At 45.1% G+C, this 13,072-nt stretch overlaps 1 protein-coding gene across 1 annotated transcript in view; it reads left to right on the forward strand.

Annotated features, from left to right (window-relative positions):
- The window catches only part of Prom1 (prominin 1), a 92,671-nt gene that overhangs the window by 55,571 nt on the left and 24,028 nt on the right, over positions 1–13,072 (forward strand). The window contains exons 8-11 of the mRNA XM_032915997.1: positions 1,218–1,292; positions 2,091–2,154; positions 5,374–5,533; positions 7,933–8,085. Of these exons, the coding sequence (XP_032771888.1) occupies positions 1,218–1,292; positions 2,091–2,154; positions 5,374–5,533; positions 7,933–8,085 (452 nt within the window). The remainder of the gene's footprint in view (positions 1–1,217; positions 1,293–2,090; positions 2,155–5,373; positions 5,534–7,932; positions 8,086–13,072) is intronic.

Below are 13,072 nucleotides of genomic sequence, written 5' to 3' on the forward strand. Positions count from 1 at the left end.
CTCCCATCTCTGTCCAGTTAGTCAGGATTATTATATCCCAGATACCCAGGGAATTATTATATTCATTTCATAATGACAGGAAAGGCATATCAGCTGCAAGAAGCAATCCTGAGATGAAGGGTCATTGGAACCTTGCCATCGAACTCATCCATCACGCACCTTGTTAAAATGGTGGGCCACCTCCAGGAAGGTCACCTGCTATTCTTAGCCTATCCTAGATGGCGCCTGACACTCCTTTCTTTGCAACTGAAGATCTTGTGTTGCAGTAGCATTGTGCCTTTCTTTCCTCTTTAATATGGGGTTTGCTTCTCAATCTTTCTGTGTTGTGACATTGGCATTTCTGAATGTGCCATTTGTTCAGGGGACTGGCCTTCAGTTAGGTTTATGTGTGGCCTCTCATGATGAGGCGAGTTCTCCACATTCACCAAGGACCTATTTCAAGAGTGGTGTTGCGTCGTTGGTGTGTGTCATGTTGAGAGCCCCAGGGCATGGATCCCAGGTGCCCCACCTGTAATTCTGAACTTGGGAAACTGGTTCCAGACTTCTTACCAATGAAACTACCAATGGCATTGTTTATTTGCTTATTTAGTATTGTTTGTTTGTTTACTTATTTGTTTTGTTTAATGTAGAGGCTCCAACCCAGAGCCTGGTGTATGTTTCACTTCATTCTGACTGCAGTCTAAGCCCCTGCTTTACTTCTAAAAGTGATCTTTAGTAAAGTTTGCTTATACGTTCACTACATATGCCCAGCACTAGCAATTCTGTCAGTAGCCACACATACTCGATCGGGACCTCATTAGCTGACCACATCAAGACCTCAAACGTGAAAAATCAGTTCTGATAGATGCCACTTTGAACAGAGTATGATTTCCCCAAACCTTATTCTGTTTTCAAAAGAAAATGTTAACATCCTAGGACCTGGATATAAGATGACTGTGTGTGTGTGTGTGTGTCTTGTGTGTGTGTGTGTGTCTGTGTGTGTGTTGTGTGTCTGTGTCTGTCTGTGTGTGTGTCTTATATGTGTGTGTCTTGTGTGTATATGTGTGTGTCTTGTGTGTGTGTGTCTGTGTGTATGTTGTGTGTCTATGTCTGTATGTGTATGTGTGTGTCTGTGTGTGTGTTGTGTGTCTGTGTCTGTATGTGTGTATGTGTCTGTGTGTGTGTACATGTATGAGGGTTAATCACCTTTTCTTATTATTTGTTTTATAAATTTCCAGCTCCCATCAGTGGACAGGGAACTCAACACCGTTAGTGATGTCGACAGAACCGATCTGGAGAGCCTCGTCAAAAGGGTATGCTCCTTGGAACAACTAAGGTAGCTTACTCTATATCCAGGGCAGTCTAGTACATAGGAACGTAGGAAACAGTGAGATTCCATGGAGGCCTTGACCTCTCTGCTTTCTTGGGCTTAGTGTGGGTGCAGTGTAGACCGAACTCTATTCTTGATACAGAGTGGTGCCCCGCTCCGCCCGGGAGCTGCTCAACTGACTTGGTTTTATTTCCTTCCTAAATGTTATGCTTTTTCATACACCATGCCCTCAGCTTGGCACTCACTTCTCTCTCTCTCTCCTTTATCTGCGACTTTGTGGTTTTAGCTTTTATATACGACTTTCTCTTTTACTTAAAAAAAAAAAAAACCCACTAAACTAATTTTATTGTATATGTTTCCCCCTTGAATGTCTTTACTCAACATCTTTTTTGTCCCAATGGCCTGTGGTTCTTTTTACCTTAGTGCAAACAAGAGCTTTATCTTTCTTCAGGCTTTCTGTTTATGGTCCAAAGGACTTTCTTCTAGGGTGACAAACCTTTAAGATGATCTCTGATGTATCCAGTTAAAAGAACATGGCCTCAGCCTAGGCATACAGTTCAGAGACACAACACTTGCCTAATGAGTGCAAGACCCCGGGTTCAATGCCCAAGGCAAAAAAGCAGCCCTTTTTTCTAAAGGGCACTTGTGTTTGCACCCCCGATAGTCATATTAGGGTAATGTCCATCTTAAGATAAATGTTATGTCTTAATTTTGCTTCTCTACTTGATATAAAGTGGAATATAAGCCGACTGATCTTCAATCCATTTTGAAATATTTTTAGGGGTATATGTCGATTGATGAAATACCCAATATGATACAAAACCAAACTGGGGATGTCATCAAAGGTAAGAGTCACTTCAAGGTCATTCTGCTTCTTTCTTTTGTTAATGCTATGATTGGTGGCTATGAAGGAAGGGTTTGTTATAAATGTTATTGTTCTTTTCTAGTTAAAAAAAAAAGTCCATCACTATATCCTATGGAATATCAGATATTGATATGGAGTCCAGATATGGAATATCAGACATTTCGATTATGCCCTCTGTAGTCAGTGGTGATGTTAATAGGAAAAAGAAAAACACCAAACTTCATATTTAATGTTTGTTGCTACATGGTTAAGGTGTCACTGGGTGGTCACTCACTCCCTAAGCTGGGCTCTTCCAGGGCTCACAACAGCTGCAGTTTGGAAGGTCTTGTTACAGTTATCTTCCTGGGGAGGGGAGCTCCACCCTCAGATTATTATATTTCTGAGATGACTCTACGGAAGAATTTGTCTTTGCGGAAGTGTTTTCTTTCTTGTCCATGGACCTGATGTGATGGTCCCTTAGGCTTCGAGGTTGCCTAGAAATTTAGGGACTCGAGTCTATGCTGAGGGGATTTTAAGGTTTGGAACTACTGAACTGTGCTACGTTCACGGTTCCGGTGCCGGCGAGTGAGCGCTCAGGAAGCTCTGTACACCACGCAGGGAACACACTTGGCTTTATTTGCCGGAAGCTGAGTAAGCTTATAGCCTCCCTTTGGAGATCATCTTCCCAGTACTCATTCTATCCACGTAGCACGTGATTTTAAAAACATCATCTTCTGTGTTAGAACCTGGAGAGATGGCTCAGCAGGTGCGAGCACGGGCCGCTCTTCAGAGGACCTGGGTTCTGTTCTCAGCACCCCCATGGCAGCTCACAACCATCTCTAATTCCAATTTCAGGGCATCTGATTCCCTCCTCTGGTTACTTTCGGTCATTGCATGTGTGCGATGCAGACACATATGCAGGCCGAACACCTATACACATAAAACAAAATAAATAAAACTTTATTTTATAAAGATTCCAAAGGCAAGTTCAGGCTCTCCTTAGGTATTATCTCAAGGCTACTTACTGCATGCTGGATGCCCGATAGCTACCTGCTTACTAATCTCTGTGTTTGATTTCTCGTTTCTCCTCCCTGGACGTCTTCTGCCCATACGAGCAGTCCTCCGTTGTAAGTGTGCTGCATGCATGAGCTAGAGCACAGAGTTTCTGGTGTCATTGCTTAAACACGATTCAGCATTATCCCCAAACCAGACAAGGATCCAGCTCTCAGCCCGGATGTCAGTTTATTTTTCTGACCTCAGTTCCCATACTCTGAGCCTTCAATCCTAGCCTGATTTTTTTTTTTTTTTTTTTTTTTTTTGAGTGCCTACTTTGTGCCAGGTTCTTCCACGTGATAGGGCTGTGAGAAGGCAGTAGGCACGACCGCTGACTGGCTGCAGATCACACTCTGTTAACATAGCCGAGTATGTGCAAGGTAGCCACAGAGGGGAGACAGCAGTAGGAGCTTCCTCAGAACGACAGCCTGCACGCTGAGGCCGGAAGAATTCATTTGATTAGAAAGAGCTTCAGCCACCCGCCAGTCACCAATGCTGACGAGGCTGTGTCTTGTCTCTTGTGAAGTCTCCGGCAAGACAGGCCCTTAAGGATCTGCTCAAAGCAGACTGGGTGTTCCTGTCACTTCCACTGAAGTGGCCTGTACAGACCCCGCAGTTACTACTCTTCAGAAAGTTTTGTATAAGAGCCATTTGGGGAGGCAATGAGGTACCTCAGAAGTCTCCAGACAGCTCAGCTGCTGTCTGTTTCACAGGGATTTCAAATCCCTGTGGGAAACACGTTTGGAAAGGTTCCTGCCATTTTTATACATAATCACATCTTGACCCGAGCCTTGGACCTCTGCCACTTACCTAGAGGCCAGAAGAGTGCTGAGAAGAGTTTGGAGAGCTTCAGCTCTGTTTGCGGTCGCTATGACCTTGGCAGTTTCCGTTTCTCTGCCAGGAGACTTTTAACTATTGTGTTTGTTCATGGCACATCTAGACCAGAACCTAACCTCTGGACTTGCAGGGGTGCTGGTCCAGGGGACTCAATGTGAGCAGGTAGCTGTGATCCATGATCTGTTGGGACAGAGCAGCACATTATAGAAAACTGGTGTGTCCTTGGATTTAAATCTCCACTCTGAGGAGCCGTTATGGATCTGAGTGGAAACTGAGCAGGGGAATTGTGTTGTCCTTGACATGTAGGAAACATAGGTGGACTTCTCTACTAAGTCTCCAATTGGATGAGTCAAGCTATTATTATTATTAATAATAATATCACTATTATTATTATTATTATCATTATTATTATTATTGGGTTTCTCTGTGTACCTGTCCTGCCAGCTGTTCTAGAACTCACTCTGTAGACCAGGCTGGCCTCCAACTCACAAAGATCTGCCTCTGCCTCCCAAATGCTGAGATTAAAGGTATTACACTTTTCACACCCCAGCTGGCAAGCTATTTTTAAATAAACAACAACTCAGGTCACTTTTTCAGGAAGTAATATAAGAGACTTATGCCCCTGAATGCCATGTCTTCCTAATTTTAGTCTATTTCTCCTCCATTTTCCCTTCTCGCTTGTTCCTTCTTTCCCTCCCTCTCCTTCCTTCTCCCCACTCCCCCCACCCCCCCAACCGCAAACACCCCTGTGTCTTTGACAAAGGGTGTTCCCTTTGTGGACCAGGTTGTCTCAGATTGGCTGCAGTCCACCAGTTTCTGCCTTCCAAGTGCTGGAATTACTGTACACACACCCCCATCACGCCATTCCTCCTGTTCCAGAAATCATACGATAGGACTTCCTTAAAACAAACATCAACTTTCCTAAAGAGAGCAATGGGTCGGCAGTTTAACCCAGATGAGCTGCTGGGTCACACTAAAGAGGGAATTAAGGCAGACATTGGTAAGGGAACTGAATAATATTGACAGACATGCTTGGCACTCGCTAGCGATACCTGCATTTTTTCACCTGATCCCCCCCAACCTTTTTTTTTTTCTCTTCAAGATATTGACGAGGGAGACTGGCTTGATTTTAGTATCATCTCACTAAGTCTGTGCTTAGATTCACCGTTTGGTTTGGCAGTTGCTTATAGATGGTCTTGGTGCTTTGCTGTAGGATCTTACTTTGTTAGAAACTCACATGAGGAACACTTAAGTGACTGTCCCTCGTCTCCAGATATGGTTTCTGTCTTCTATGTTTGCAAGTGAATAACTGTGGTCCCTTTGTTTGCAGATGTCAAAAAGACCTTGGATTCCGTTAGCTCCAAGGTTAAGAACATGAGTCAAAGTATTCCTGTCGAGGAGGTGCTGCTTCAGTTCTCCCACTACCTTAATGAGAGCAACAGATACTTCCACGAGGAGCTGCCCAGAGTGGAAGAATATGACTCATACTGGTGCGTGCCCCCCTTGATGGAGCTGGCAAATGAGGGGCATGAATAGCTTGCTTTGTATGGGTATAAAAACATGACATGATCCCAGGATAGCCTTATGAAGCCAAATGGGGCTGGTGTGAGCAACCCCAACCATGTTCCTTTATGAAAGTCAGGGAGACAGGGAGAGGATACCGTGGTAAATCGCTTGCAGTACAAGTGTGAGGGCCTGAGTTGGGATCCCCAGAACCCCATAGTAAAAGATAAAGTCAGGGAAGAGGGGCAGGGTAACTCTAGTACTGGGGTTGGAGGGGAGGGTATTGGTGGAGCACTAGAGTTTGTTAGCCAGCCTAAGGCCAGCCAATTGATGAGCCTCAGTGAGACATACTGACTCAGCAACTAAGGTGAGGAGTGATCAAGGACGACGCCTGACATCAATTTTTCCCTATAAAAGCATATTCATATGTGAGCTACGTAACCCTGCACACACACACACACACACACACACACACTCTAAGTGCTCACTGAGGCAGCTCACAGATAAAATTGGAACACTATGGAAATGGTTTCCAAGTGACGGTGACATGCGTATTCATGAGACACTCCTTGTTTAAAAGCCAAAGTTGAGGGACTAGAAATCCTTGAGCTAACAGTTTAGGACGTTGATGTTAAGTACATCTTGAATCTTTGCTAGAGTTAGTAAGCCAAGAGTGTGTTGGGATTTGGAAGTGTGAACGTAATCAAGAAGGGTATTTGGGAAAAATGTCCTCATCGATTTGTGACACAAATGTCCAGAGGCTGGTATTTTCTGGAATCTGTTTTTCTTAGCTGTGATGTGAAGCCACTAGGTTGGTATCTGAGCTGCCGGTTGAGGGGCTGGGGGGCGGGCTGCTGTAATCAGGACTTGAATAATGCCAATTGTGTGGTTGGTCCTGGAGGGTGGTGATGGACACTCCAGACAGAGCATGGGGAGGGAGGTGTACTTTCTTCTCTCAAGGATGCAGTCTTAGGACTTGCCCTCTGGAGAGCTTAGAGGCTCTCTCTCACCTGACTTCCCTTTCACACGAGCACACAAGACAGCTGATAAGATTGTCGTCTTACGGGAAGGGACAGTTCAGCATGTTCACTAAGTGTTTCATGCATGATATTTCCAACAGTGCTTCCCCACATCTGCTGAGTTATGTTCTGTGCATGACTGTTTTGTAGATGAGGACTTTGGGGCTCAGAAAAGGGAAAGGACTCCTTTAAGGCCACACCCTCTGGCTGCGCTGTAGATCACTGCAAATGGATAAACCTCCGGGGGTCAGTGCCACATTTCTTTGAGGCTAGGATGCTGCAGCAGACATGAGACAGCTTCCCCAGAAAGTCATTGTTGTTTCACAGACTGGACAGCATAGCACATTTCTCTGTCTGCCCTTCCAGCTACTCTCTCTCCCTTCCTCCAGCCTTGCTTGGAGACCATAAAGCTTTTGTTTTTTGTTTTTTGTTTTTTAAAAAAAACATTTCAACTAGTCATTTGATTCATTAATCCTGAAAGTTCTCTGAAGCCAGGCTCCGTAGTTTATTTGATTGGGCCTTCCTGATATCTGGAATGAACCTCCCACAGAAGGGACTGCTGGTAGCTATTAGTGTAATTACCAAAATTGCTTTTAATCGAATGAAAAGCTTTAGCGTCCACTTTTGTCAGGAGGCCCCAAGATAAACAGATACTGCAGTTTTTCAGTGTCTTCAATGTTGGGAAGCAGTCTTAGCCTTGAGCGGTCCTTCCTCAGCTTCGGGGAAAGTTGGTGCGCATCCCGGGAATGCCAGTAAGACCTAGTTGAGACGCCATTATCCTAAAACGTCTCCCAGGACCACTACAAAATTAGGTTTTGCATTTTGTGGACATTTGATTTAGGATGCTCATAAAATTCTAAATGCCTCATGCATCTGCCACACAGAGTATTTCTGGTTCAGCAAGAAACATGATGCCCGGGAATATTCCTGTAACCCCAAAAGAGGTTGGGAAAGGGAGAGGAGCTTGCTATGTTTTCTCTGTCATGTACCTGAACCATTGCCACAGCTTCCAACACTAAGACATTTGACAGGGTTTGAACGTCTTAGGTGTGTTTTGATCAGAGCCCTGAGGAAGCTTGGGTCTGCCATGAGCCCCATGTGATGCTTGTGGGTGTTCACCACCACCGTAGAGAGGGGGCATTACAAAGCCAAAGGAAAGTGTATTGGCTGGTTTGGTTAAGAAGCAGGAGTGGAAAGGGCTCTTGTCATGAAGTCTGATGTTAGATGACCAAGACCACATCAGCCTTAGTTCAGCCAATATAGTCATTGCCCGTTTGACCTAATAACGGGACTGGAGAGATGGTCCCGCCATTGAAGACTAGACTCACAACCAAACGTTATCCGATAACACTTTTTCTCTTCTGCAGGTGGCTGGGTGGCTTAATAGTCTGCTTCCTGCTGACCCTCATTGTGACGTTCTTTTACCTGGGCTTGCTGTGTGGTGTGTTTGGCTATGACAAGCGTGCCACCCCAACCAGAAGAGGCTGCGTGTCCAACACTGGAGGCATCTTCCTCATGGCGTGAGTCTTCACCGAGTTCTGTCACACAGAGGTAGACATGTGAGGAGGAGGGTGCCGAGTGTGGTATGACGGAAGCTGCAGCCTCTTGGGCTGACACTGGAGCCCCTGAAGTCATCTTGCTTATATATGGTGGGCTCATTTTAAAAGCAGCTATCATGGAAATCTTCTTGAGCTGCACAATACCTATGGCTCCTTCGTTATTTTCATTCACTCACCCATCACCCACCCACGCATGAGCAGAGGAGACACCATTGGCTCCTGCTAGCAGTACTGCTAACCTGAAACTCCAGGGACTTAATGTAAAGCAGGGTTTGATTTAAGGTCAGCACCCTTGGTATTTAGCTTGGTATTTAGGGAGGGCTCTCCAAATAAGAGTACTTCTCAACTGGGTAGAAAATAAGCAATAACAAATTACACCAGCAAGGAAAAAAATGTATTTATTTTGCTTTTTGTTCAATTAATCATAGATAAAGGTAGATTAGTTTAATGTTAAGACTTTCTCAACCGAAATATCTGGCTGTTTGGAACACACTTGGCTGACATATATACTCAATCAGTTTAAACTAGCCTAAAAGTGTACTCCCTTCATCAGATTGTTAAAAAAAAAATACAACAACAATCTGGCTTTGAACAAGCAAGCGAGCAAAGACTCTATCCACAGGTTGATGAAGGCTTACAAGCTACTTCTGTTTAGGTATTTTTCTGTAGATTAAGGAGTCTTTACAGAGACAAAGGCTCATAGAAAAATTTGGGATGGAGGCAGGAAAAATGCTAAGCGTTTCAGATGCCATCAGATTCATTACAGGTGGGCCACAGGGGCAGGTGTCGAGGGCGTCTTTATCACTGAGCTCCACCTGTGCTCATGGCAGGCTTGACTATGCTTGCTGACATTCTACCCTGAGACATCTGGTAAACAGCTGGACAATTGCAAAGGGAAGGCTGCTTCCCAGTGAAGTTCACCTCAGACCCATGAGAAGGCTGAAGTGCCTGCTTCCAAACTGTGTACTTGCTTGTAGAAGCCACGGCATCTATTTCCAGTTCTGCTGAGACCACCTCCCCCCAAGCTCTGTGCACATAGTGACATCATCTACTCGGAAGCATGGTCTCTTCCAAAAATTGATTCCCAAAAGCTCCTCATGAAGGTCTAGGGGTTCTTTCATTGTGTCTTCTGAGGGGCCCCAGTGCATCTTAGGGACTGAATGGGATACAATAGTGAACACAGAATAGAATTTCAGGCTTCCTCGGAGATTAGGGGACCCAGCACTGACTATAAGCTTTTTTGAGTATGTTTCTTTGAACCCCATTACAAAGCTTCCTTCTTTAGCTCTTGACAATAGTGTCCAGATCATCATTCGAGACTTCAGAGGAAAAATTAACCCCAGGAGAGTCAATGGTATCACATAGTTATATCTGCATAGCTGTGTGCCCATTTTCAAGATTCTCCAGACTCTAGCAAAGGCCACAGAGACACTGTCATGCCCTCTGTCTAATAATTCACATTCTGGCTTCTCTAAACGGAAGGGGCGCGAGCTCTGGAAGATCCCTCCTGGGCAAGGATGTGTTTCCATAATTTGTGTTAAGGTGGTAAGGTCTGGCCAGGTAGTGGTAGTGGTGGTGTGGACATAGCATTCAGAAGGTTGAAAGGTTGATCTTCAGAGCTATTTCTAGGACAGCAGGGCTCTTACACTGAAAAACCCTGTCTCCAAAACCCAAAACTGTGGGAAGCTCTGAATGTCCAGCTGCAGGATAGATAAGTTGATCTGAGTAAAAGCACTTGTGAGTTGGGCACTAGGTTGACTATTATGGCTTTCTAGAAAAAAAGAAATGTTTCCAAGATAAGATAGGGGTCACGTGCCATCATAACCACACAGATCAGGACTGGGTAGTCACTGTTCTGGGTCTTTCTAATCATCAGAGTATTCACTACATATCCTTTCCTCCCCTTTCTCTTGTTTTGTCATTTTTTTTTTTTTTTTCGGAGCTGGGGACCGAACCCAGGGCCTTTGCTTGCTAGGCAAGCGCTCTACCACTGAGCTAAATCCCCAACCTCTCGTCATTTTTTTTGTTGTCCCTAGAGTCAAACCTGGGGCTTTATACATGCTAGTCACATGCTTTACCACTGAGCGATATCACCAGCCCTTCTGCATGGGACAGTTTTGCTTTTGCTTCCTCTTGTGGTTCTTGTTTTTCCTCCTCATTCTCCTCTTGCTCGTCCTCTCTCCTGGTCCTTGTAATACACATCAGTGTGTTCTTACTCTGGGCTTATGTCACGCCACTGACCTATGTGCCCACACCTGTCCACACCACTGACCTATGTGCCCACACCTGTCCACACCACTGACCTATGTGCCCACACCTGTCCACACCACTATGTGCCCACACCTGTCCACACCACTGACCCATGTGCCCACACCTGTCCACACCACTGACCTGTGTGCCCAAACCTGTCCACACCACTGACCTATGTTCCCACACCTGTCCACACCGCTGACCTATGTGCCCACACCTGTCCACACCACTGACCTATGTGCCCACACCTGTCCACACCACTGACCTATGTGCCCACACCTGTCCATACCACTGATCTATGTTCCCACACCTGTCTATGCCACTGATCTGTGTGAACACATATTTGGAAAATAGAGGCTGGCAACTACTCTGTCTATTTCCCTTTTTAAACAGAAAGAATGTCTACCAACAATTCCCTTACAACACTCTTCCCCACACACCAGACTTCTCAGCAGCACGGTCTACATTGCTTCCTGTTTTCTCAACTCTCAATAGCTCCCAGGCCCTCTCCAATTTATTTTCGTCCCCCTTCATTCCACCTCTCAAGTCAACAGTAACTTCTGTTCTACACAACAGTGGGGGCAGCAGTGTTCACCAGTTGAGCACTCCCTTCTGCAATTGTGCAAAGCCCTCATTCCCAGCTGACAACTTCACACCTACATGCTTCCCTTCCTGCTTCTCTGGCTCTCTGCCTTGCTCTCTTATCACTGGCTCTCTTTCCACCACCCATTCTTCAAGTCCTCTAAGTCAGCCCCAGGATGCTTGTCCCTTCCATCCATCCCCATTGTTAAGAAACCATTTCTATGCGTATACTACTAAAGTCTCCTCTAATCCCATGTGTGTGCTCCAAACACATTGAACGCCTCCACCACACTGTCACATTGTCTCACCGGTAATATGACCAAGGTCCATTTCCTCTTTTCTTCTCGCACAGAGCATCGGTATCCCTGCTACCTCCCTCTGCTCTTCATCCCATTGCCTTTCGTGTTATATTTCATCCATCCACTGGCTTCTCTCCATTAGCAACAGCCTCATTAAGTCACTATCCTGAACCATAACAGCCTCTGCAGTGGTGTCTCACCATTGTGAACAACTGCTCATCTCATCCTTCACATTATGCCAAAAGTGTATTTCTTCAAGAAGAAATTGGTTTGTATTCATCCTGGGTTTCAGTCCCTTGTGGTCTTCCTTGAGATTTCCCAGTCCCCATCCACTGTTCTACTCCATGGTCCCCCTGTGGAGACAGAACCACACTGGTTCCTTTCAGAACCTCAATGGTGCTATGTGAGTTACTTTACTCATTATTGTAACACCAGTACCTGGTAAGCAACTAAGCAAGGAAGGACATGTTTTTAGAGTTTAAGGGCACACCCATCATGGCGAGGAGGTCATGGCAGCAGGAGTTGGAGGATCACACTGCAACCACAGGCAGGAAGCAGGAAGGAGAGAATGCTAGTGTTTGCCTTGTCTTCTCTTTTGCATCAGCCTGGCACCTCAGCCCATGGAATGGTGTTACCCACAGTTAAGGTAGATGGTCCCATTCCAATTATCCTAATAACCCTTTACAGATACGACTAAGAATATCCTCCATAGGCCCAGATGTTTGAATACTTGGTCCCCAGTAGGTGGAGCTCTTCGGTAGGTTTAGGAGGTATGGCCTTGCTGGAGGATGTATGTCACTAGGGGTGGGCTTTGAGGTTTCAGAAGCCTCATTCCCAGTGTTGTTGCAGGAACCTGGTGCCCCACCAGCCAAAAATAAAGAGACTGAGACCTTTCAATACTTCAAAGCTCAAGCTTAAGCTGGACAGACTCTCAGTCAGCTCACATAAGTTAACCCTACCATCTAGCTCTGTCCCACCACATGGCTAGCTATACCTTCTAGGCCCATAGGCATGTCTCCCTCCTTTCTTGTCTCCTGATGAAAAGACTGTCCTCTTTCTTTTTCCCAAAGTCCCTTTCTCTGCCCGGAAGTCCCACTTTCTACTTCTTGTCCTAACTATTGGCCATCAGATCTTTATAACAATCAATCAGCAGTAAGATAATGATGCAATCTTAAACTGTCTAGGGATAGAGGACAGCATTAACCTTTTCTTTTGGATTTATAAAACAATAGGACAGTAATGGGTCACACTAATGACAATCAGAATCTGTTAAGCATTTAGCTCACTGCCATTTCATCAATTAACCGTTGAATATGAAGAGAGACACCTTAATACAATGTGAATGAAGGTCACCTCCACACAGTGGACTCTCTATTTCCTGCTCATGGTTTGGAATGAAAGCTCTCAGCCTTTGCTCTAGCCACTATGTCCGCTGCTTACTCCCATGCTTCACCACCATGACCGAACCTTATCTCTCTGGAACTATAAACAAAAGAAGTCTTTCTATGAATTCTCTTCATCGTGGTGTTTTATCACAGCGGTAGAAAGCAAACCAAGACAATATCTTGCTTGTGTGCCTCATAGCTTATCTCCTAGGTGATTCTAGAGCCTGTGAAGTTGTCAGTATGGATCTCCACAGGCGCACTTCCTCCTTATACTTCCTACATATGCTTCTATAGGTAGGTAGGTAGGTAGGTAGGTAGGTAGGTGAGTGGATGGATGGATGGATAGATAGATGGATGGATGGATGGATAGATAGGGTAGATAGATAGATAGATAGATAGATAGATAGATAGATAGATAGATAGATAGATAGA

This window comes from Rattus rattus, chromosome 11, assembly GCF_011064425.1.
Source record: "Rattus rattus isolate New Zealand chromosome 11, Rrattus_CSIRO_v1, whole genome shotgun sequence".
NCBI lineage: Eukaryota > Metazoa > Chordata > Mammalia > Rodentia > Muridae > Rattus > Rattus rattus.